A 26,406-nucleotide genomic window follows, 5' to 3' on the forward strand; every position below is an offset into this window, starting at 1 on the left:
AATGGCTGAAGTATCTGGTGGTTAGTGTAGAAAGATCCATAATGGCTGAAGTATCTGGTGACTAGTGTAGAAAGATCCATAATGGCTGAAGTATCTGGTGACTAGTGTAGAAAGATCCATAATGGCTGAAGTATCTGGTGACTAGTGTAGAAAGATCCATAATGGCTGAAAGGATATACTCTACTTTGACTGACTTCACTTGTTTACTTTATTGTCCCCATCTGGAAAATGTGTTTGCTGTTAAATTTGTCTGAAAACAAGTCAAAGTGGCATCAAACCATTTGGTGTGGTCATATAAACTACTCCGTAATAGAGTATTTAAGAGGGACTGATGACGGGTTTATAGTCATGCAGGTCTGGGATGCTGTCGGGCGTTGTAGCATTTATTTTGGAAACACCAGAAGCTTCTATGCTTTCATTTAGAAAGCAAAAAAAAAAAGTCAACAAGGGCATGACTTTGATGCATTATCTACTTCATGCATATTCATTCATCGCATCCATACCTTGGCCCATTTTATTCATCCTTGTTGCACTTTAGAAAAACAAGTGTGAACTACGCATGTAAGACAAATAGGCATCATACATTGTATAACCAGTGGGGAGAACAAGTATTTGATACATTGCCGATTTTGCAGGTTTTCCTACTTACAAAGCATGTAGAGGTCTGTAATTTTTTATCATAGGTACACTTCAACTGTGAGAGACGGAATCTAAAACAAAAATCCATAAAATCACATTGTGTGATTTTTAAGTAATTAATTAGCATTTTATTGCATGACATAAGTATTTGATTACCTACCAACCAGTAAGAATTCAGGCTCTCACAGACCTGTTAGTTTTTCTTTAAGAAGCCCTCCTGTTCTCCACTCATTACCTGTATTAACTGCACCTGTTTGAACTCGTTACCTGTATAAAAGACACCTGTCCACACACTCAATCAAACAGACTCCAACCTCTTCACAACGGCCAAGACCAGAGAGCTGTGTAAGGACAACTGTTGGCGCAACTATTAGAAAATGGAAGAAGTTCAAGATGACGGTCAATCACCCTCTGTCTGGGGCTCCATGCAAGATCTCACCTCGTGGGGCATCAATGATCATGAGGAAGGTGAGGGATCAGCCCAGAACTACACGGCAGGACCTGGTCAATGACCTGAAGAGAGCTGGGACCACAGTCTCAAAGAAAACCATTAGTAACACACTACACCGTCATGGATTAAAATCCTGCAGCACACGCAAGGTCCCCCTGCTCAAGCCAGCGCATGTCCAGGCCCGTCTGAAGTTTGCCAATGACCATCTGGATGATCCAGAGGAGGAATGGGAGAAGGTCATCTGGTCTGATGAGACAAAAATAGAGCTGTTTGGTCTAAACTCCACTCGCCGTGTTTGGAGGAAGAAGAAGGATAAGTACAACCCCAAGAACACCATCCCAACCGTGAAGCATGGAGGTGGAAACATCATTCTTTGGGGAAGCTTTTCTGCAAAGGGGACAGGACGACTGCACCGTATTGAGGGGAGGATGGATGGGGCCATGTATCGCGAGATCTTGGCCAACAACCTCCTTCCCTCAGTAAGAGCATTGAAGATGGGTCGTGGCTGGGTCTTCCAGCATGACTACGACCCGAAACACACAGCCAGGGAAACTAAGGAGTGACTCCGTAAGAAGCATCTCAAGGTCCTGGAGTGGCCTAGCCAGTCTCCAGACCTGAACCCAATAGAAAATCTTTGGAGGGAGTTGAAAGTACTTATTGCCCAGCGACAGCCCCGAAACCTGAAGGATCTGGAGAAGGTCTGTATGGAGGAGTGGGCCAAAATCCCTGTTGCAGTGTGTGCAAACCTGGTCAAGAACTACAGGAAACATATGATCTCTGTAATTGCAAACAAAGGTTTCTGTACCAAATATTACGTTTTGCTTTTCTGATGTATTAAATACTTATGTCATGCAATAAAATACAAATTAATTACTTATAAATCATACAATGTGATTTTCTGGATTTTTGTTTTAGATTGCATCTCTCACAGTTGAAGTGTACCTATGATAAGAAAAATTACAGACCTCTACATGCTTTGTAAGTAGGAAAACCTGCAAAATCGGCAGTGTATCAAATACTTGTTCTCCCCACTGTATGTCTAATAACCAGTCTAAATGTGCTAGGATGAAACTTAAAGGGGTTCTTCAGGATTTTGTATCTACTTCCTCTGAGTCAGATGAACTCGTGTATACCATGTTTATGTCTGTGTCCACTATGAAGGAAGTTAGAGGTCGTTTCGAGAGCCAATGCTTACTGGCGTAGGTGCAATGTCTGGAAGTCTATAGGTATCTACTAGCATGGGTATCTACGAGTTCATCTGTCTCCGGAGCAGTAGATAAAAGGGCCTCATTGCCAAAATCCCAAAGTATTCCTTTAAGGATTTTGGGCACTGACCAGCCAGGCTAGTAGATCACAAATTCATGTCCAAAATCTGTGCCATGCGATATTTGAACATTTCACTGGCCTGGCTGGCTTGTTTGTCAGATTATCTACTAGCCCAGTATAAAAAGTTCTAGCCTCAGGCTAGCTTAATATCCATCCCTAAAAACATTTGAACACATCAAAGTGTAACATGGTTCCAATTCATTTGCTAATAAAATTATTTATAAAATTATGTTACAGCATGTACTCTACATTGGTATACAAATGCAAAGCAACTATAGAATGTCCATGCTTGTTTCCACAGCGTTCAGAGAGTTATCCATGCTACTGTATAAATGGTCCTCTTTTTTTGATTTGACTGTAATTAAAAAAAATATATGAAAAGCATGCAACATCCAAACTTAATATATCTAAAAGAGGCATTCGCCTATATTAAAATACTAAAATAAGTATGCTATGTAAGACCAAAAAATATGCAAGATAAATAAAAACAAGCTTGTAAGTATATTTGTAGTCTCACCTAGAGTACTAACCATTGTAGCATTCACTCAGCAACCTCAGTAACTGTTAAAGATATCCTGTAAACCCACACTTAAACTTCAGTTTTCTCAAGGAGATCACACACAAATGATCTTTTAGTATGCAGTTTGTGTGAGTAGTTCCTTGTTTAGAGAGTGTTTAGAGAGTGTAGTGTAGTATTGTAGTATTGCATTATATTCAGCTGGAGCCTAATAAACCATTTATAAACAGCATGTGACGCCTAGCATTGGGGTGAGTTGCTGTCGGGAGTGTTCTGGAATCCAATGGGCTGCTTTAGCATTAGTTAGCCTAGCATGCTGATGAACAAGGCAGTTTAATAAAAAACGAGTATTAATTCAATCTTCTCGATTTCGCGGATTGGATAATGGGATAATTAGGAGTCCAGTGACACCTTCCATCCCTGGACTGAGATATATCCCTTATCCGTCACTGCAGTGAAAACATAGTGGCATAGGGCTGTTTGGACCTGTATAGTTTTTTGGGCCTTTTCCCCCCAGCATTGTCCCAGCCAGGAAGAATGAAGTCCTCACAATAACATGGGGCTTGCCTGTCCTAGCCACTCGGTAGCTCACCATATAAGATGCTTCTAGACCCTTCTTATTAATGGTATCTGTTGCTTTTATACATGTCTTACTACTCCCATGGCTTATTTTTCAAATGGCCATGTTTTGTCTCTAAATGTCTGAGTTTCATCGAGTTCTGAGATAGTACTTTTGCACATATAACACACTGTGGCTGAGGAAAGGCACTACTCCTAATTTAAGTGAACCCCAAATCAATGTAGTTCTCATCATATTTGCGCCTCTTCGATGGTCCAATGTCCCGGTCTGTTGTTCGATGCTTTCCCGGGTAAGGGGGCAGTAGCTCTTCGGCTGCATCAGATTCACAACTGTCAGTGTCCATGTTTGCTGGGCTAACAACAAATGTAGAATTACTGATGCTAGCATTGGATGTGCTCGCGGAAGCAGAACAACTTGTGTCGTTGACAGGTGCAGTACTGCTGGTAGTAGCAGTACTACCAGTAGAGCTGGTATGTGTCTCTATGGACACAGGCCTTACTTTTTTAACCATTTATCAACTTTCAAGCAAATGGATTGAGCAGCAACTATGTTTGGCTACATATGGACTGTTAGTGGAATTCCCGCAAAAAAGTAATGGTTAATGTGATTGGATGGTAATTATTTAACTAGGCTACCTGTACTTGACATTGTGTTGTTATTTCGCTGAACACGAGATGGTTTAATTTTATTTTTGGCAGTGAAACGAGGCTACTCACACCTCACCCAAATTTATAGTCCCTTTGGAAAATATAAATGGACTGTTTGAAAATGTGAAGAAAAAAAAAATACTGTATATACATTTTTTATATATGCCGACGGCATTGCCCAGTTTGGGAATACCTGACATAGATAAATACATTTATAAATATGTTTATAAAAAGTGAGTCAAACCATTAATCAACCATTAACACATGCCTTATAAGTAATCTGATGAGTTGACAATAACTGCTTTTAGTACACTGTTAGTACATTATAAATTGTTTTGAAATTGTGAACATACTATGATCAAACAGCTTATTAATTATCTTAACTCAGTAATAAATAATTAACATTCTTAAATGCTAATTTAGAGATTACTTACTGACATTTACAAATATAGGAACAATGATTAATAAATGTAAGTAAACTGTTTAGAAATGGTTTATTAAACCTCTTGAGACTAGGGGGCAGTATTTTGATGTTTGGATGAAAAACGTACCCAAATTAAACTGCCTCAGGCCCAGAATCTAGAATATGCATATACTGTAAATGTCAGATTAGGATAGAAAACACTCTAAAGTTTCCAAAACTGTCAAAAACAACTGTCTGTGATTATAACAGAACTGATATTGCAGGCGAAAACCTGAGGAAAATCCAACCTGGAAGTGCTGTTTTTCCTGAAAGCTCTCTGTTCCATTGCCTGCCTTCGCTCCATTTAAAGGGGTATCAACCAGATTCCTTTTCCCATGGCTTCCCCATGGTGTGAACAGTCTTCAGACAAAGTTTCAGGATTTTATTTTGAAAAATGAGCGAGAAAGATCACATCACGTCATTGTATGGCTGGGTGCCAGCAGCGTTTTGCATGCGCAACAGCTTGGAGCAGACATTTTCTCTCTCTCTCTCCTATTGAAGAAGCTAGTCCCGGTTGAAATATTATTGATTATATATATTGTAAAAACAACCAGAGGATTGATTATAAAAAACATTTGACATGTTTCTACAGACTTTACGGATACTATTTGGAATGTTTGTCTGCCTGGTTGTGACCGCTCGAGCCTGTGGATTTCTGAACATAACGCGCCAACCAAATGGAGGTATTTTGGGTATAAAAATAATTTTTATGGAACAAAAGGAACATTTGTGTAACTGGGAGTCTTGTGTGCAAAGATCTAAAAATCAAAGGTAAGCGATTAATTTATTGCTTCTTTGACTTTCGTGACCAATCTACTTGGCTGCTAGCTGTTTGTAATGTTTTGTCTACTGAGAGAAATGTCCTTACATAAACGCTTGATATGCTTTCGCCGAAAAGCTTTTTTGAAATCTGACACGCCAGGTGGATTAACAACAAACTGTGTTTTGCTATTTGTGTTTTAATGAAAATGTATTGTTTTTAGTCATTTTTGTTTATACAGAAGATAGCCCTATTTGGTAAAAGACCAAGTCCATATTATGGCAAGAACAGCTCAAACAAGCAAAGAGAAATGACAGTCCACCATTACTTTAAGACATTAATGTCAATCAATCCAGAACATTTCAAGAACTTTGAAAGTTTCTTCAAGTGCAGTCGCAAAAACCACCAAGCGCTATGATGAAACTGGCTCTCTCATGAGGACCGCCACAGGAAAGAAAGACCCAGAGTTACCTCTGCTGCAGAGGATAATTTCATTAGAGTTACCAGCTTCATAAATTGCAGCCCAAATAAATGCTTCACAGAGTTCAAGAAACAGACACATCTCAACATCAACTGTTCAGAGGAGACTGTGTGAATCAGGCCTTCATGGTCAAATTGCTGCAAAGAAACCACTACTATAGGACACCAATAATAAGAAGAGGCTTGCTTGGGACATTAAACTGGTAGAAATCTACCCTTTGGTCTGATGAGTCCAAATTTGAGATATTTTTGTTCCAACCGCCATGTATTTGTGAGAGGCAGAGTAGGTTAACAGATGATCTCCACATGTATTTTTCCCACTGTGAAGCATGGAGGAGGAGGTGTGATGTGCTTTGCTGGTGACACTGTCAGTGATTTACTTAGAATTCAAGGCACACTTAACCAGCATGGCTACCCCAGCATTCCATCCCATCTGGTTTGCGCTTAGTGCAACTATCATTTGTTTTTCAACAGGACAATGACCCAACACACCTCCAGGCTTTGTGTATTGTAATTGACAAAGAAGGAGAGTGATGGAGTGCTGCATCAGATGACCTGGCCTCCACAATCCCCAACCCTCAACCCAGAGATGGTTTGGGATGAGTTGGACCGCAGAGTGAAGGAAAAGGATGGCTACTTTGAAGAATCTAAAATCCAAAATATAGTTTGATTTGTTAAACACTTTTTTGGTTACTAGATGATTCCATATGTGTTATTTCATAGTTTTGATGTCTTCACTTTTATTATACAATGTAGAAAATAGTAAAATATAGAAAAACCCTTGAATGAGTAGTTTGACTGGTATTGTATAAGGCTCAGATATTACTGTTTCAGGGGAGATCTCTGCACAGCAAGTTATTTGTCAATTAGGCTATTCTTAGATCATTTTTTACGTTGTCACAATAACTGTTTAATACATTTAAATGTAAGTAATTTAGCAGATGCTCTTATCCAGAGCGACTAACAGTAGGGAATGCATACATTTTCAAACTTTTCCGTAGAGGGGAATCCCAGCTTTCCTACGGTGCAGATGTATTTAGGCTATCTATAGTGCCGGTGGAAAGGCGACAACTACATTAATGCTTAGTTAGCTATAATTAAATGGCGACAAAGCTGCTACAAGTTATGTTTTGATTTGGCCATCTAGTTAGACTGTTGTCTGTCATTATTTTATACCGGCTGTTGAAATGTCGCGCTCTCTCTCCTTGGGCAACAGCCCACTCACACTGGCACTCATGCAGCACCACAGACATGCACTGAAGGGTCTTTCAGATAATGGCTGATATGTAATTTTTTAATTGATTGATCATATTTAAAAGTGTGCTTTCATGATGTACATTAACAACAATTATGAAACTAATTTCCATGACCTTAGAAACCTTAATTTGACAACTTGGAACTGCGCATCATGCCATTCAGGCTAGGACATTTTCAATCTGCACAAGTCTACTGTCACAGATTCACTGACTAGCGGCAAATAAACTTGAACAAAGTGGAATCAGAAAAATCAATGCCCACTCTCCCTTGCTATTATTCAATGCAGATCCGGCCTTCATTCCACTTTGATCAAACTTTTTTGCCTTGGTGTGGGAATCTGGGCCGGCAACATGCTATTTTGTTTTATAGAGGAGCCGGTATGCAATTCCCCAAAAATTAGAAGTGCCGGTACAGTGCTCCGGACAGCTCTGGCCCAAGTCAAGCACTGGCTGTCATCATCGACTTAAGGCACTTCGGTAGCCATTTTGATTTCTATGTTATAGAGCCATTGATGTCGATCAGTGAGAAGAAACCGGATAGGACACTTGACAACAGTTAAGACAGTTCACAGGCAATACTCGACAAACATGGATACGTCCCAAATGGCTCCCTATTCCCTGAACCCTAAAAGCAACAATCTTTTTTCTTTTTTTTCCCCCAAATTGGTACTGATTTAAAAGAGACACTAACTGTCAAGCAGTAACACTTTTATATTTTATTAACCTTTTGTACCATAAATGAAATGTCCATTAGGGCTCTGGTCAAAATTAGTGTACTATATAGAGAATAGGGTACCATTTGGGATGCATCCATCTTCAGAGGGGTACATACTTCTGTTTGTCCCGCGAGTCCCTGCTCTTGGTGCGGTTGGTACGGTTGGTGGCAGTGAGAGAATGGACGGAGGAGCTCTTTTTGCTGGAAGAATGGGAGGAGTGGGAGCTGTGGGAGAGGCTGGCCCTGGACTGACCCGCATTGTGGTCAAACTGCATCAGGCAGAAGATCAGGTCTGATGGCACCAACTCAAAACCATATGGCGGATTGGTTATCACATACCTAAAGAGGAAAGAGCCAGTGAAGAGTCATCAATACAGATGATCTACTATTGATTTATCCCAAAAAATTATCAACCAGATGCCAAAGCTGGTTGAAATGGCGTAATTACAAACATATTACAACGGTTGAAATCTAGTTGTAATGATGTCGTTGCAACCAGTTTTGCCTTCTGGGTAGTGGACATTCTGCCAACAATAATTTAAGCTACAACATACTCACCGTTTAGTGCATTGACTTGTATGACTTTGTGTGTTTAAATGTGCATCTCTTAATCGATAAATTCCGAAGCACAGCATGTTGTATGTTTTTAAAGCTTTACAAAACAAGTCACCGTAGCAACCACCATCCTGTAAGGCAGAGAAGCAGAAGATTTCATAAGGAGTTTTGATATTTCACACACGTTTGTCAAATGATACAGATCTCAATAAAACAATCAGATAAAAATACAGAGATTTCTTAATGTGAATGAAAGGTGTATTTACATATGAACATAGTATATCTCCCTCAAAACGAATTTCATTATAAACATGTCCATTGTTTGTATGGTACAGCATTTGCTATGATAGGGGTCACAGGCCTGGATATATCATATCACCCAGCCATCTCCACATGCCTTGTTCTCCCCTACTGGCCTCGATGAGCAAACAGTCCCGAAGGACTTCTCTCTACTGGAAGCCGAGGTGACAAAACACAACCAGTCACTTACTCCCAAGTCAGCGAAAGGCCCGTCGTACAAGGCTAGCTGTGCCACACGACACCTGTCCCGGTTAGCGAGGGTCTGCGGCGTGCTGTAGCCTCCTCGTAATGCGTTCTCCTCCGCCAACAGACCCTCCAGCTCTGGAGTGGCCCCCCCTGTTACCAGCGTCCGGATCAGGGTGAGGATATTATCATTGAAGTATGTCTGAAAGGATGAAGAAGAAGGAGAAAGAGAGAGAGAGGGAGTATCCTTAAGCAAAGCAAACCCAGTCAAAGTCACAGCTGAATCCACGCAAAGTGCCATGCAGCCTGAAGAGACAGTGCTATCTAACCCTGGCCTGTCTCTTCACGTCGCCCTGCACCCAGACTGAACAAACAGGATATTCCAATTACTGCAGGTTACACTCTCTCTCACTCCTCTCCTTTCACGTCCATCAGACAGAGCTACAGTGACTTGTTCCTACACATTCATGCTGTTGAAGTACTCTTAGGAGTGGTAAGATCGGGAACGAAAGGTTTAGCCGGATAGAGAAGAGACGACAGTAGAGTAGCAGTGGTGGGGTAATAAATATGTAACAACCTCCTGTTAGTCAGTTACACCAATGTAGACTAGAGAACATGTTCAGGCCTTTTGATATCTCTGTCCCTTATCCCTAATATCATGCACATCTTGGTTACTACTTTGTTCCCCATTAGTGAGCCTGTACTGTGATGTCTGCCGCTTTCTAACGCTGTAGACTATAGAGGCTACAGCTGTCTCTCTGTCTGTCTGTCCTTGTTTGTTCTACACAGGAACATGTCCCCTGGCTGGGCCGCTGTCAGGGCTCCAGAGCAGAATGATGGACGAGGCCAATCTATTAAGTAGCATGACCTTTGTCTACAGTGAATCGCACTTGAAGGCAGCTTCTCAGTCAAAGTGAAAGGTAGACAGATGAAGCCATCATACCAGGTAAAGTGCCAGGCTTTCGTGTCTGTCTTCCGGGAGCTTTTTAAACACTGGGACATAAAATGCAATTGTACCAATGGGATTCCACTAAGACCTTGCTTGATATGATGATGTCTGTATAGATACCTTTTAGATAAAAACATATATAGTTACACCTTCGTAACCAATATTTTCATTGCGCATTTAGGTTATGAAATGTCTAAACCACAAGCACTTTGCGTTATCAACTGTGGTCTGAACCCGGGTCTCTGGCGAGCCCACTGAGCTAAAGCCTAGCCAATCGCTCAGGGGAGCCAACACAAGCCTTCAGGTCTGGGTTTTGTGTCTTACCGCACTCATCAGGGAATCCAGCACACTGACTGCGAAGGCCGTCCCACAGGCAAAGGGCTGAGTGAGGTACAATTCTGTGTCAGGGTCATCATCATCATCCTGGTCCAGGAACTGAACATTGGAGTCATTCACTGGTGGAGAAAGACATACAAATATGAACTTATTGATGTGTATGCTACTACAGTATCATGGTATATAGCATGAAACACATGCTGTTGATCCAAAAAATAGGACCATTATGGATTTCAGGGAAAATAACAACCTAAAGTTTATCTCCCAGGACAAAGTAGCTAGCAACAACAAGCTAGCTAAATGTCCATGAATGTTTCATGTGTGTTTCGACCAGTCTCCAAATTAATAGAGTTGGTTCACAGTTGGTTTTGATATTTTAACTTCATAAACGCGTCTGGTGGGGAGAGACAAAATCGACATGACCACAATGGCGGACGCGCGTATGGGGCCGGTTTGGTCAAGGTGTAGGCTGCTGAATATACAATACAGTATAACTCAATTTGATCAAAAGCTCAACCATATGGAGTAAAGAATTATCATGCATACTATATACTTTTACATACAGACTAAATGTGCAACTTAATCTAAGACATGGTTCACATCCAACAGTGACTATGAAGCATCACATATTCAGTGATAGAACGTACACAATGCCTGATAGCACAGAGGGATTGCTTTAAACAGTCAATGGCAGGGGATATGGATTGTTATGAGAATGAGAGGGGGTTTAGTATTTCAAAAGTATACATTCAAATCATTGTTGTACTTGGAGAAGATCTTAATCTTTACAGGCATCCTTGAAACCAAACATACACTGAGTGTAGAAAACATTAGGTACACCTTCCTAATATTGAGTTGTAACCCCTTTTGCCCTCAGAACAGACTCAATTATTTGGGGCATATACAAGGTGTCTCTACAAGGTGTCGAAAGCGTTCCACAGGCATGCTGGCCCATGTGACTCCAATGCTTTCCACAGTTGTGTCAAGTTGGCTGGATATCCTTTGGGTGGTGGACCATTCTTGATACACACAGGAAACTGTTGAGTGTGAAAGACCCAGTACCGTTGCAGATCTTGACATACTCAAACCAGTGCACCTGGCACCTTCTACTATACACCGTTCAAAGGCACCTAAATCTTTTTTTTCTTGTCGATTCAACCTCTGAATGTCACACAAACACAATCCATGTCTCAATTGTCCCAAGGCTTAAAAATCCTTCTTTAACTTTTTATTGCAGTGGGCTAAATCAGGGTCAAAAAATTATTGGTAGTCTTAAACAAAATGGATTAAATAAAATAAAAAATCCTCTTGACTCTACACACAATACCCCATAAAGACAAAGTGAAAACAGGCTTTAAAAAATGTTTGCAAAAAAACAACCTTATTTACATAAGTATGCAGATCTCGAAATTGAGCTCAGGTGCATCCTGTTTCCATTGATCATCCTTGAGATGTTTCTACAAGTCCACCTGTGGAAAATTCAGTTTATTGGACATGATGGAACATCATGGAAAGGAACACACCTGTCTATATAAGGTTCCACAGTTGACAGTGCATGTCAGAGCAGAAACCGAGCCATGAGGTCGAAGGAATTGTCCGTAGAGCTCGGAGACAGGATTGTGTCGAGGCACAGATCTGGGGAAGGGTACCAAAAAATGTCTGCAGCAATGAAGGTCCACAAGAACACAGTGGCCTCCATCATTCTTAAATGGAAGAAGTTTGGAACCAGCAAGACTCTTCCTAGAGCTGGCCGTCCGGCCAAACTGAGCAATCGGGGGAGAAGGGCCTTCGTCATGGAGGTGACCAAGAACCTGGTGGTCACTCTGACCGAGCACTAGAGTTCCTCTGTGGGGATGGGAGAACCTTCCAGAAGGACAACCATCTCTGCAGCACGCCCCCAATGTACATTACAGAAGACTGAAATATAACAAAACCGTTTGACATAGAAACACTGGATTTTTGGTGTAAAAATCAATAAATGTTTATTAATTATGAAAAATAGTAATAACATTCCACCCATGATGCCACTAGGTGGCGCTTTGGTCATTTGACTGCAAGAAAGGTTTATCCTGTCTCCTCCCCTTCATCTACACTGTGGATTTAACAAATTACATCATAGCTTTCACCTGGTCATGGAAAAAGCAGGTGTTCCTAATATTTTGTAAACTCAGTGTATATTGAATCTGTGAGTATGGTCTCTGGTTGGATTTGGGGTCAGCTCTTACAACCCATATCCAGGCCATTCATGCACTCATGGCTTTATGCATATTTAAAGACTCAAGCTCTGAAATTCAACGCAAACAATCCTCAAGAGATTAAATATATAGTATTAACAACACGGATAAGATATAGTTTTGTCTTGTAAATATAGCTAATAGTTCCAGCTATATCTACACTGAACAAAAATATAAACGCAGCATACAACAATATCATTGATTTTACTGAGTTACAGTTCATATGAGGTTATCAGTCAATTTAAATTCATTCATTTGGACCTAATATATGGATTTCATGACTTGGAATACAGATATGCATCTGTTGGTCACAGATACCTTAAAAAAAATGGGCCTCAGGATTTCTGCACTGTATTTTTGTGCATTCAAATTGCCATCCATGAAATACAATTGGGTTCGTTGTCTGTAGCATATGCCTGCCCATACCATAACCCCACCGCTACCATGGGGCACTTTGTTCACAATGTGGACATCAGCAAACTGCTTCAAACTGATGCCATAAACGTGGTCTGCAGTTGTGAGGCCGGATGGAAGTACTGCCAATTCTCTAAAACGACGTTGGAGGCAGCTTATGGTAGATAAATGAACATTCAATTCTCTAGCAACAGCTCTGGTGGACATTCCCGCAGTCAGCATGACAATTGCATGCTCCCTCAAAACTTGAGACATATGTGGCACTGTGTTGTGTCAAAACTACACATTTTTGAGAGGCCTTTTATTGTCCCCAGTACAAGGTGCACCTGAGTAATGATCATGCTGTTTAATCAGGTTCTTGATATGCCACACCCGTCAGGTGGATGGATTATCTTGGCAAAGAAAAAATGCTCACTGACAGGGATGCAAACAAATTTGTGCACAACATTTGAAAGAAATAAGCTTTTTGTGCCTATGGAACATTTCTGGGATCTTTTATTTCAAGTCATGAAACATGCGACCAACATTTACCATGCTGCGTTTATATTTTTGTTCAGGGTATTCATTTAAAAAGTCTTGTTACATACTTTTCACTGCCCAAAACTATGTCCATTTTTTTTAAACATGCCTTTGACCACAAAAAGCACAAGGCTTTTAAAAAAGAAAGTATTGATGTTGAGTTTTGTTTCAGAAGTGTTACTTCTATCAGACATTTCCAGCTGGGTGCGAAAATAAACGTCAGTCAGATTTGACGTGTCAGATGAAAGGAAGGAGGTCATTGGCCAGAGGATATGATCTATGAAGAACTAAGATGCTACTTTGGAAACAGCCACAAGGACTTGTATTGGGATGAAAGGTCCTTGTGATTCTCAGAAAAGAGAAAGAAAAGAACAGACGCATGAAGAAAGGAAGAAAAAAATAGGCCAACACAGTCAATTGCAACAAAAGAACCCAGAGTAACATAGTACAATGTGCTCAAAGTGATACCATGGGAATGAACGAGACTAGGGCTACGTCCCAAATGTCACCCTGTTCCCTACATAGTCCACTACTTTTGACCAAGGCACAGGGCCCTGGTCAAAAGTAATGCACTACATAAGTAATATTGTGCCATTTGGGAAGCAACCACAGCCTCTTGGGCCAGGCAGCACGAGAAATCAAAAGGCAGCTTGATGGAGGACGAGGAGGAGGCGGCTGTAGAGCAACACTGAGGCAGTAGCTTCTTACCCAGCTCTGTTATTATTTGTATGTTGATCCCACTGCTTTTATCCTGACTGAATGAAACCACAGGCAGGACTTTGCCTGCTGTTTTTGATAATGGTGCTACAGACAAGTGTTAGGGAGAAATAGTTACGTGATGAAGCATGTTCAAGAGGTTATTAAGATTAGATGAATGTATTAGTCACGAATGGTTAAAAACATGAAAATCATCTTCAGAAGGTTAGAGAGCAGCAATTGACTGAGGAATTATGTTCTGTTTGGTTTTGGTTGGTTGTCATCGTCAAAACCTGAAACATTCTTACTATAGATTAGAAAATGTTTCATATTCTCAATGAGGCAATTCACTTTGGTGCTTTTTCGTCAATCATTAATAAAAAATATTAATATAATTACATGAACATTTCCTTATCACACATTTCACCCTCCTAAAAGAGTTTGTCAAAGTGACATTTCATTCAGACCTGCTGACATACCTAGTTCAGTGATGATGGGGATGTTGGCTCCTGTTGTGATGGAAGCCTGTCGGACCAACCCCCCATGAAGTGGACTGTTTTCAGGAGAGGACCTGTCCATGCCTGGAGGAGTGAAACCTGCATGGAAAGATATATAGACGTTAATGACTGCCTACGACATATATTTAAAGGCTCTATAAATGCGTACATTGTGGGTTACTACAAAACACATTCTTGCTATGTGGCACTGTTGTTCTGCCCCTGAGCAAGGCATTTAACCCCATTGTTCCACGAAACCGATGGCGTGGATGTGGATTAAGGCACCTCTCTGATTCAGCGGGGTTGGGCTAAATGCGTAAAAAACATTTTGGTTGAATGCATTCATCTGCGCAACTAACTAGGTATCCCCCTTTCCCTTTACTTATCTATTATCTGAGGAAGGTATATCAGTAGAAAGGAACAAATCATTATTTATTTATAATACATTTATATATGTTTTAGCCATTCTTTGTCACATTCAAATAATTTGTAGTAAGACAATATTACACAATGTTGAGTGCAATATTCTTGAGGTCGCTCCATCCATCCCTAAAACATAACAAATGTTACATGTGGCCCATTTTGTTTCCATTAATGCCACGAAATAATAAAACAAGTGATGTGAGATTGACTTGACATCTCTTGCTTTCCTCAAACTGACAAGTAAACACATTAATTCAGTGATGCTGTATGCATTATACATGGTCCTTGTTTTGACATCTGTGTCTTGCTGCTGACTACGGCAAACCGTTAGGTCATACAAGTATTAGAGACACAACCAAAGGGCACAGAAATTTATTTTCAGGACAAGAGGTCTCATTTACATGACATTCAATGCCAGGGAGTGGCAGGCCATTATTGAAGACCATCTCACTCCACTGCCACTTCTCACAAGAGAATTGTTTGATATAATATCGATAAATGATCTGCTAGAAAATAATATATAAAAATGGTCAGATTGATTACATATGAATAATAATAATAATTAGTATTCATTTGCATTTAATCTACAAACAAATACACATTTAATTGACTTTGCATTCTCAAGTAAAGCATTATGCCAAGATAATGCCAGATTATCACCAATTACATTATGAAGAAACCAACCAGTAGCTAACTAGTCATTGAAGAACATGAATTACCAGGCTTTTCTGTCAAACACACCAGATCAGGGATATTCGTCGAGCCAGGGCCTGTCTCCTCTGGGCAGAGCACTGAACTATGATAGGCCAACTCCTTCCCCTTGCTTACCTTGGGAGTTAGCCTGCAAGACCCCGATGCTGTCGTCAAACTGCATGGACTTGATGTTGAGTGACGCCAGGATGCATTCCTTGTCCTGCAGTGACGCGTCGTCAATATTGTTCTGATTGGCCGACAGGATGACACACATGTCACAGAGGTTGATATTGACAGCCCTCAGATCGGCCCGGCTTAATGGTGTGCCCTGTGAAATATGAATATAAGATGAACAAACATTGTTATTCTATAATAAATGATAATAGTAGAGATGTGATGGTGTGCCCTGTGACAGGAGAGGGATACAAAGGTGAAAAAGTTATTCTATACACTGTAAAACATTTCCTGTAATTTTTACAGTAAATTACTGGCAGCACAGTCATTTGTTACAATGTAGTTGAACAAAGCCAAAATGTAAAGGTATATACAGCTATATAACATTAAACAAAGTGTGAATGGTCACGTCATATCGCTGAGTCTCCGTTTCAGTTATTTAACTCAATTAACTCATATTCCTTTGGTCTTTCTTCTGGAGGAAAACAAACTGACATCAATTTTCAAAATGTGATTTAGCTCTACTCACAGGTAAGATGGAGACTTTGGGGAAGTTGTGAAGGGTCTCCCATTCCCTCTTCAGATACTCCAGGGAACCCACAAACACGATGGGTTTCAGCTCGTGGTAGTGGAAGTTGCTAGCTCTCAGAGGCATCACAAGGTTCCTTAGGCCCACCAAAGCAGACTTCGCGTCTCCAAATATACAGACGACCACGTGGCCGCTTAGGACAGTCATGGCAGCTTCACTTCTGGTCTGAGACAGGGAAAAAAATCCAGTGACATAATATAATACAAGCCTTATAAAAGGACATTAGAAAGGCTCTTATTTATAACAAGTAATAAAGCATTATACCTGCAGGCTGCAAATTACTAACCAATGCCAGTTATTCTGAACAAAGTGTCCCTTGAAATTATTATTTGTCTACTGACTGTAATATAGTATCTATTAGATTGTAATTTGCCATTTCTAATACAGCATATTGGTATAATAAATGTCCTATACACAGGACCCCCCCATGGAGCAAATGGCATGCCAACCACCTCATTACAATGTGTTTAACTGCCCTTTTGTGACACAACACGTCTGTGGCGGGAGAGGACTGTGTCACCAGCTGCGTTCCAAATAACATCCTATTCCCTTTATAGTTGACTACTTTTGACCAGGACCCACAGAAAACCCATAGATCTCAGGTCAAAAGTAGTGCACTATATAGGAAATAGGGTGCCATTTGGGACACAAGCACTGATGAATGACCCCCTCAGCGGGAGGGAGTATGGAGACGCGTGAGGGAGTGAGGTACCCACCAAGATGACCTTCTCGATGTCTTTGGACTGGCACCAGTGGAACATCCCTGTGGAGTCGTACTTCTTCACGTTCATGTCCATGTTCTCAATCTGTTCATTCCCCGGCATGAGGAGAGGGTCATGCCTAATCAAACAAAAGAAGGAGGGAGGGAGGAGAGAAGAGGGAGGAGAGAAATGGAAGGATAAGAGATAGACCTGCAGGGAGGATTGGAAGCTTGTCGTCGTTGTGTCGTTTTAAAATGTAATGAACTGGCGCGTAGTCGGCAGCCGCTGATCAATATTTGAACATCAAGATGAAAGGCAATAAATTGTTCAGCATTATTTACATGCGGTCGTATAACCTGAAAGTTGGCGAGACAAATCTATCTGGTTTATATTTCAGCTAATGTCAAAGGGGAATTATGTTTTTAATAAAAAATGGAAAGCTGAAATGTCTTGAGTCAACAAGGGTTCAACCCATTTGTTATGGCAAGCCTAAAATTACTAGTTCAGGAGTAAACATTTGCTTAACAAGTCACATAATAAATTGTATGGACTCACTCTGTGTGGAATAAAAGTGTTTAACATGATTTTTGAATGACTACCTCATCCCTGTACTCAACACATCTGTCGAGTAGTGCATTTCAAACACAGATTCAACCACAAAGAGCAGGGAGGTTTTCTAATGCACCTATTCGTAGATGGGTAAAAACAAAAAACACAGACATTGAATATTTTTTTGAGCATGGTACAGATCTTAAATTGTATTGTTTATTACATATTAGGGTACCTGAGGATTGATTAGAAATGTTGTTTGACGTGTTTGGACGAAGTTCATTGCTAACTTTTGGGATTCATTTGCATGCATTTTGAACGAGGGAAACTGGTGGATACTGAGCCAAGCGCACCAACTAAACTGACTTTTTTGGGATATAAAGAAGGACTTTATCGAACAAAAGGACCATTCGTTATATAGCTGGAACACTTGGGATTGCAAACTGAGGAAGATCTTCAAAGGTAAGTGATTTATTTTATCACTATTTCTGACTTTCGTGACGCCTCTTGTTTGGAAAATGTTTGTAATGCTTTTGTATGCGGGGCGCTGTCCTCAGATAATCGCATGGTATGCTTTCGCCGTAAAGCCATTTTGAAATCTGAAATCTGGATTAACAAGAAGTTAAGCTTTTAAATGACGTAAGACACTTGTATTTTCATGAATGTTTAATGTTACAAATTAATATTGCGCTCTGCAATTTCACCGGATGTTGGCCAGGTGGGACGCAAGCACAAAGAGGTTTTTAAACAGTTGAATTGCTGTGATAGGAAAAAACTGGGGATGGATCAAAAACACGCATCCTGTTTGCAATAAGGCACCAAAGTAAAATATGTGTCAAAGAAATTAACTTTCTGTCCTGAATACAAAGTGTTATGTTTGGGGCAAATACAACACATCACTGAGTACCATTCCACATATTTTCAAGCTTGGTGGTGGCTGCATCATGTTATGGGTATGCTTGTCATCAGCAAGGACTAGGGAGTTTTTTGTTTAATAAAAGACTCACAGCTGTAAACGCTGTCAAAGGGGATTCTAACATGTATTGACTCAGGAGTGTGTGTCACGTTGTTCGTAATAATGATGGTCGGACCAAGGCGCAGCATACATAGAGTTCCACATATTTTATTAGAGAGTGAAGCTTAGAAGAAAAAAAAAACAATAAAGAATAAACTAACCTTGACGACAATGCAGTGCTAACAGGCAACTTAACATAAACAATATCCCATAACCCACAGGTGGAAAAAATGCTATTTAAGAATGATCCCCAAATAGAGACAACGGTAACCAGCTGCCTCTAATTGGGAATCATACAAATCACCAACATAGAAAATCAAACCTAGGACCCCACATAGAAAATATAAACTAGAACAAAAACCCCTAGTCACGCCCTGATCTACTCTACCATAGAAAATACAGGTGACAGTGTGAATACTTAGGTAAATTAGATATTTCTTTAGTTCATTTTCAATAATGTGTAAACATTCTAAAAACACGTTTTAACTTTGTCATTATAGGCTATTATATGTATGTAGATGGGTGAGGGAAAAAAATTTTCATCCATTTTGAATTCAGGCTTTAACACAACAAAATGTGGAATAAGTCAAGGGATATGAATACTTTGTGAGGGCACTGTATTGTGTCACAAATGGCACCCTAGTCCCTATATACTGTAGTGAACTACTTTTGACCAGAGTACTATGGGCCTTGGTCAAAAGCAGTGCACTATATAGGGAAAGGGTGCCTTTGGTTCGCACCCTCTTTCACTATTGTTAAGTGTCCTGCACTCAATATAGCACTTTACCTCCTTCAGGTTTTCACATAAGCCATCAGCAGGACTGGCCATAAAATTCCAGTTTCCATCCTCAAAACCCACTCATCAATATGATATTAAAAACCTTTTAGAGGATCAGCAAACAAATCACTTTTACTCAAAGTCGAAGTCAAAGCTTTTTTTATTCTTATTTTTTTCCACTCTTTTTTTCTGCTTATTCCTGTCAGAAGTGATCAGTGGAGACGCCAACAAACTGCAGGGTCATCAGAGTGAGTGACATCAAATGTGAGGAGGAAGAAGGAAGGAGATGGCAGCAATACACTGCTTCTGGATGCCTCACAAATTGCACCCTACTCCCTATGTAGTGCACTACTACCTTTGACCAAGGCCCAAGAGGCTCTGGACAAATGGGCCTTGGTCAAATGTTGTGCAATACGAAGGGAATAGGGTGCAATTTGGGACAAACCCTCTGACTGGCATGAGCATGGACAACCAATTACGGCTTCCTTACAGCATACAGCTTCTGACGCTGCACTCTTCACGGTAAAGCTTTAACAGACCACACTTTAAATATTTCAGCAATTTGCCCAATCATATTTGCTTTCCAAACTGAAGACCATTAATGTTTTAGCATCTGAGCGGTGTGTGTGTCAGGACCGAACAAACCAATTTCTAGTGAGTGCGGTTATGAGCATCTGAGCTTGATGGTATCCTACGCTGACCACTAAACGTTCTCCAAACAAGCGTACCTGCGGTTGTACTGTGCATGCATTGACGCTAAAACAGATATGATCTATACAGTCCGTTTGAAAACAGTTATAATATTCAGGTTGTGGAGACAAGTTGGGGGGGAAGGCCAAACAGTAGTATGAGGGTTAAAGCACATTTTATATGGGATTAATAATTGTGTTTTAGGATATAACGCCTTATCATTAAATGCTACAGGCATAGAAAAATAAGCATGCCTGTTACCATGTTAATCTATGAAAATAAAACTACTTTTAGTTCCATACATTGTACCTAGCTTTTGTTACAACATGGATTAGTCAAATACATTTGCCTGAAGATAATACCCTCTGAAATATGCACATACTCTGTCTTCATCCTTTTAAATACTTTATATATTTTATCAGTTAAAAGCACTGTATCTTTGATCTGTATGGACATTAGAAGAATGCCACCCTAAGTAAGGTTTTAAGTATGCATGATGGTGTCAACTGAAAGTACAATCCCTCAGGCTCCATCAGACAGGAGACCCAAAATGTCTGCCTGTGGGGGTTTAACCCAAGGCTAAAGCCTTAATGTTCCTCTCTCTCAGGAAAGTAGATGGATAACGCTGGCAAACGTCTACTTTAAAGCAGCAATCAGCAGTTGAACCAATAACAAAGCAAACTCCCGTCTCTGTTTTGGTAAAAAGCTGAGGGATGGAGATAGAGAAATGTAACCACTAAAATTCATGGACAGAGCTATGGATGCAAGGAAAGACCATCCATAATATCAAAATTATACTTTGAACAATATTTTGAGGATATATAGTGTTTATTTAAATGTACATTGTTTACAAACATTGGCGTAAAACAAGCTTATATTTTGGGTTGTGATGGAGTGTGACAACTAAGCTCATGAGGCATTTATTTTATTATAATCTTCAAGAATCAGTGTATATCATTAATTTACAAGTCCAAAAATGGATGAAGCAACTGCAGATTGCCCCTTTAAAATGCTTTCTACTTCTCAAACTGAAATCTGTCAGGAGAACTCAATTCAAAACGACAATTCAAAAAGACCCAGATTTGTACGTGAAAGACACAAAGGTTGTGTTTAAACAGGGTTAGTGGAAGAAAAATCGTGGTTGTTTTATTGTAGTGCACGACCCACACTTAAATATGTGAAGAAACACTATACAGTACCAGTAAACAGTTAGGACACACCCACTCATTCAAGGGTTTTTCTTTATTTAAACCATTTTATACATTGAAGAATAATAGCGAAGACATAAACTATGAAATAACACTTATGGAATCATGTAGTAACCAAAAAAGTGTTCTTCAAAGTAGCCAGCCTTTGCCTTGATGACAGCTTTGCACACTCTTGACATTCTCTCAACCAGCTCCATGAGATAGTCACCTAGAATGCATTTCACTTAACAGGTGTGCCTTGTTAAAAGTTAATTTGTGGAATTTCTTTCCTTCTTAATGCATTTGAGCCAATCAGTTGTGTTGTAACAAGGTAGGGGTGGTATACAGAAGTTAGCTCTATTTGGTCCATATTATGGCAAGAACAGCTCAAATAAACAAAGACAAATGACAGTCCATCATTACTTTAAGACATGAAGGTCAGTTAATCCGGAAAATTTCAAGAACTTCAAGTGCAGTCACAAAAACCATCAAGTGCTATGATGAAACTGGATCTCATGAGGACTGCCACAGGAAAGGAAGACCCAGAGATACCTCTGCTGCAGAGAATAAGTTCATTAGAGTTATCAGCCTAGGGCCTCCCGAGTGGTGCAGTGGTCTAAGGCCACTAGAGATCCTGGTTCCAGTCCAGGCAGGCTCTGTCGAAGCCGGCCACGACCGGGAGACCCAATTTTGTCCATTCGCGCACTAGCGACTCCTGTGGTGGGCCGGGTGCAGTGCGCGCTAACACGGTCACCAGGTGAATGGTGTTTCCTTCAACACGGTGGCGCGGCTGGCTTCCGGGTTAAGCGGGCATTGTGTCAAGAAGCAGTGCGTCTTGGCTGGGTTGTGTTTCGGAGGACACACAGCTCTCGACATTCGCCTCACCTGAGTCCGTACAGGACTTTCAGTGATGGGACAAGACTGTAACTACCAATTGGATACCAAGAAATTGGGGAGAGAAAGAGGTAAAAAAAGAAATATATAAAGAGTTAACAGCCTCAGAAATTGAAGCCCAAATGAATGCTTCACAGAGCTCATGTAACAGACACATCTCAACAACAACTGTTCAGAGGAGACTGCGTGAATCAGGCCTTCCTGGTCGAATTGCAAAGAAGAAACAACTCATAAAGGACACCAATAATAAGAAGAGACCTGCTTGGGCCAAGAAACACGAGCAATGGACATTAGACCGGTGGAAATCTGTCAAAATTTGGGATTTTTGGTTCCAACCGCCGTGTATTTATAATTCAAGGCACACTTAACCAGCATGGCTACCAAAGGATTCTGCAGTGATACGCCATCCCATCTGGTTTGCGTTTAGTGGGATTATCATTTGTTTTTCAACATGACAATGACCCAACACACCTCCAGGCTGTGTAAGGGCTATTTGACCAAGAAGGATAGTGATGGAGTGCTGCATCCGACCTCAGCCCAATTGAGATGGTTTGGGATGAGTTGGACTGCAGGATGAAGGAAAAGCAGCCAACAAGTGCTCAGCATATGTGGGAACTCCTTCAAGACTGAAAAGCATTCCAGGTGAAGGTAGTTGAGAGAATGCCAAGAGTGTGCAAAGCTATCATCAAGGCAAAGGGTGGCTACTTTGAAGAATCAGAGTGGCGCAGCGGTCTAAGGCACTGCATCTCAGTGTAAGAGGTGTCAGTACAGTGAGGACCAACTCCATATTAATGTCAATATTAATGTCAAGAATTTTGGAATGAGATGTTCGACGAGCAGGTGTCCACATACTTTTGGTCATGTAGTGTATGTTGAACAGATCATTTTAAGAGAATAACATTTATGAAATATGCCAAGTTCTCACAATGGCTGATCATCAGAAACAACCACTTCTATTAGCAATTGGTTATCTCAATTTGTTTTATAATTTATTCTCAGTAGTTGCCTACATGTGGATATACCTCTTGTTCAAAGTATAAACCATTAGCTCCTTCATATGTACATTTTGGCTGGGCTGATCTAACATTATCAATTTACCTTATACATTTTTTTATTTTACCAGGCAGGTCAATTAAGAACAAATTCTTATTTACAATGACGACCTGACTTGCATGTTGTGTTTTTAATAATCTGTAGGAAGTTGAAAGGAAGACCAGAACAGGTGCTAATAAGAGTGTAAGCATTTAGTGCTTTTACACCCAGCTAAATATTTAATTACGAGCTGCATGTTTCACCACTCACTCAGTGGAGGCCTGTCACTTCAATCTCCACTCCCCCGCCATGACTGGTGATTGAGGCAGAGACTGTCTGCCAAGATAGCTATCTCTCACAGTCTCACAGGCACACTGTGTGCGTTCCAAATGGAACTCTATTCCCTATATATAGTGCGTTACTTTTGACCAGGGCCCATGAGGCTCTGATCATTAGTAGTGCACTATGTAGGGAATAAGGTGCCATTTGGGAAGCAAACACTGCCAACCATGACGTCCTGGCTGCCTGTCACTAGCCTACACCGCCACTCACCTCAGCCGCGATGTACCCAACATGACATGGGTGTCACGGTGCAGACGGGTATAAGCAAATGCTTTGTGACTTTCCACAATTAGATGTGTCTCATGGCCCATCAAGAGGTATGGAAATGGTGTTAATTTCAGCGAGGAGGAAATCGTCAAGGAGGATAGTGGAAGAGGAGGTGAGGTGTGACTTGTTACCTCAGTGACATGTCACATTCTCTCTCTGCCATCATCAGGAGATGACTATATCACCATGATTGCGTCCCAAATGGCACCATATTCCCTACATAGTGTGTTACTTTTGACCAAAATGAAGGGTACTTTGTACTTAGAAAATAGGGTTCCATTTGAGATGCATCCTATATCTCCTAGTATCTCCACAGCTGATTGCTTTCATCAACACATACTGTAGGCTATGGGTTAAATTATTTACACTGTGTAGATTTAGCAGAGTCGAAATCTTTATGAATGCCATAGGTTTCAGATCCACCCGTGAACCAAGAAAAGTTTGGGGTGGTTTCATTTTTACATTCTAATTAGTAATATTTCTTCTGCCTAGCTTGTAAGCCTATCACAGTGATGGATTAATTTAGATTCACATTCAACATGAAAGATAATACATCAGTAGCATATAAAATCAATGAATTCTAGAGCATAGGAGTTGACAGCTCAACTGAGAAGAAACTCTGCTAGAAGCTGGGCATTTTATTTGTGTCAAATTTCCTCTTCCAGCATTCCCTTTAGTAAGAGTAATGTAGCTACAGCAGCTCCTAGCTGTGGGTGAACACTCTGTCCCGCTCCACTCCAGCAGGCAATGAAAGCAGGCGATGGCTTTGAAAATGCTCCCCCCATCATACAAACTGACAAAGGCATGCTTTTCAAAAACCCACAGCCAATCTGTTGATCATTACTTATTTACAGAGGCCGTGGGGCCCCCAGGTCCTGTAGAAAACACATTTGATATAGTATACATAACCAGATGTTTTTTTTTCTCCGCTTGTAGAAATAAAGTATCCCTGAGGCTAACCCAAACAATCCCCTCCTCTCCACAGCGCATACAGCCAGGCGATGCACCATGTAGCTCTTAAGTAGTTCATATATGAAAGATCAGATCTACCTGTATATCCAGCAGTAGTAACATGACCAACAGAGGAGGAGGATACGATAGGATAAACTTCAACGTCCCCGAAGGGGGAAATTGGCTTAGACACACAGTGCTGCTGTATACAAAATAAACACTGTACATTACACACTTTGATGTGAGTCTGGTGCGTTAGCGTCCATTTAGCTAAGGGCTATAACATGAAAAGGCCTTAGTCTGAGTAACATTACAGATCACCAGGTCTTCAACTACCTTCCCAGGAGCCAGGGAAACCTCCTAAAGTGATACTGTAAAGCTCTGACACCACTTTGAAGCAAATCAAAAGAGGTCAAATGCCTGCTAAGAAAAATGTCCAGTCAAACAGATCAAAAAAAGCATGTGTAAATGATGTGACAAACAGGGACACTCCTTAGTTTTCTGCACAAAGGTCATTTCCTCATGTAAGAGGGTGAACAAATGTTTGTGGGTAACTGTAAAGTGTAGTACTATTATAACTTGCTCGGAAGTACCTTCAATTCAACTTACTTTTACACAAGTATATAGAGTAGTAATATAAAGTATAATTACATCATGTTTTATACAGAGAGGTTTGGAGTTGTTCCATACACTGCTGTGTGACTTCTCTCTGACCTGGTCCATCTATTACCTTTCCTATTTAATGATAAGGATTCTTCTATTCCCTCTAATGGCCTCATGTGTTGAATAACAGTCCCTATCACCCGTCAAAATCAATAAACACTCATTTAATTCCATGGGACAAGATAAAAGCAAGGTAGCATTTGATTTTCAGTTTGGATGGTGATGGTGCACATCACTCGTGGCCTTATGAACCAAAAATAGAACTCAAAGGGATCGCTACAATAGAGGAGTAGCCCCAGGCGATAGAACCACAGGAGCCTCTCTGATTGGTTGGTGATGTCATTAGTGTCACTGCTGTTTAAAGACTCCAGTACATGTGGATGGGACTAGGAGGGTGACAGTTGAGGCCTTAAAACGAGAGTATTTCTCAAACAGATTATCATGGTCGGTCCGTCTGTCCCTCTCATTAAATAACTATTGAAGCTCTATGTGTCATTTACCGCTGATGAACTGACAGAGTAAAAATGCTTCGGCGTTAGAGTTCTGTCCCTTCTTTTTCTATGTCTAATTCCATGCAACACTTATCATCACAGTTGTTAGGTTAAAGAAATGGAAAATAATATTACTGATATATAGTGCTCTCTTGAAGCTGTTGTCCTACCTCATCATTTTTGGTGAACCGTTGGGTGAGTTCCTTGTGTCTCCATTACGTTGTTTCTTTTTAGGCGACAGTGTCGAATACTGCTCCTCTTCGACTGCAAGCACAGACAAGAGTGTGAGGAACAAAGGAATGGCTGAGTAAAAACACTTATAGTAAATCCTACATTTACTGTATGTACTGTAAGTAACAACACCAAGACAACACAATCAGTTCAAAAGTCAGAGAAGATCCCAAAGAGAGAGGTTAGAATAAGAAATGGGAGACCAGGAGGTGAGAAAGG

The 26,406-nt window shown here is 40.6% G+C and overlaps 1 protein-coding gene across 9 annotated transcripts in view; it reads right to left on the minus strand.

Moving 5' to 3' along the window:
- Positions 1-26,406, minus strand: part of LOC100301649 (calcium-activated potassium channel subunit alpha-1) — a 208,472-nt gene that overhangs the window by 4,855 nt on the left and 177,211 nt on the right. For 3 of the 9 annotated variants that reach the window (XM_021581131.2, XM_021581123.2, XM_021581121.2), the window contains 11 exons: positions 26,127-26,220; positions 17,113-17,236; positions 16,337-16,561; positions 15,769-15,961; positions 14,500-14,616; positions 14,033-14,128; positions 10,146-10,276; positions 8,880-9,074; positions 8,393-8,520; positions 7,952-8,173; positions 504-532 (listed from right to left, as the gene is read on the minus strand). In XM_021581131.2, the coding sequence (XP_021436806.1) occupies positions 504-532; positions 7,952-8,173; positions 8,393-8,520; positions 8,880-9,074; positions 10,146-10,276; positions 14,033-14,128; positions 14,500-14,616; positions 15,769-15,961; positions 16,337-16,561; positions 17,113-17,236; positions 26,127-26,220 (1,554 nt within the window). The remainder of the gene's footprint in view (positions 1-503; positions 533-7,951; positions 8,174-8,392; positions 8,521-8,879; positions 9,075-10,145; positions 10,277-14,032; positions 14,129-14,499; positions 14,617-15,768; positions 15,962-16,336; positions 16,562-17,112; positions 17,237-26,126; positions 26,221-26,406) is intronic. The other 6 variants (XM_021581139.2, XM_021581133.2, XM_021581132.2 and 3 more) reach the window with 3 other exon arrangements.

The sequence above is a fragment of the Oncorhynchus mykiss genome, chromosome 23 (assembly GCF_013265735.2).
Source record: "Oncorhynchus mykiss isolate Arlee chromosome 23, USDA_OmykA_1.1, whole genome shotgun sequence".
Lineage (NCBI taxonomy): Eukaryota > Metazoa > Chordata > Actinopteri > Salmoniformes > Salmonidae > Oncorhynchus > Oncorhynchus mykiss.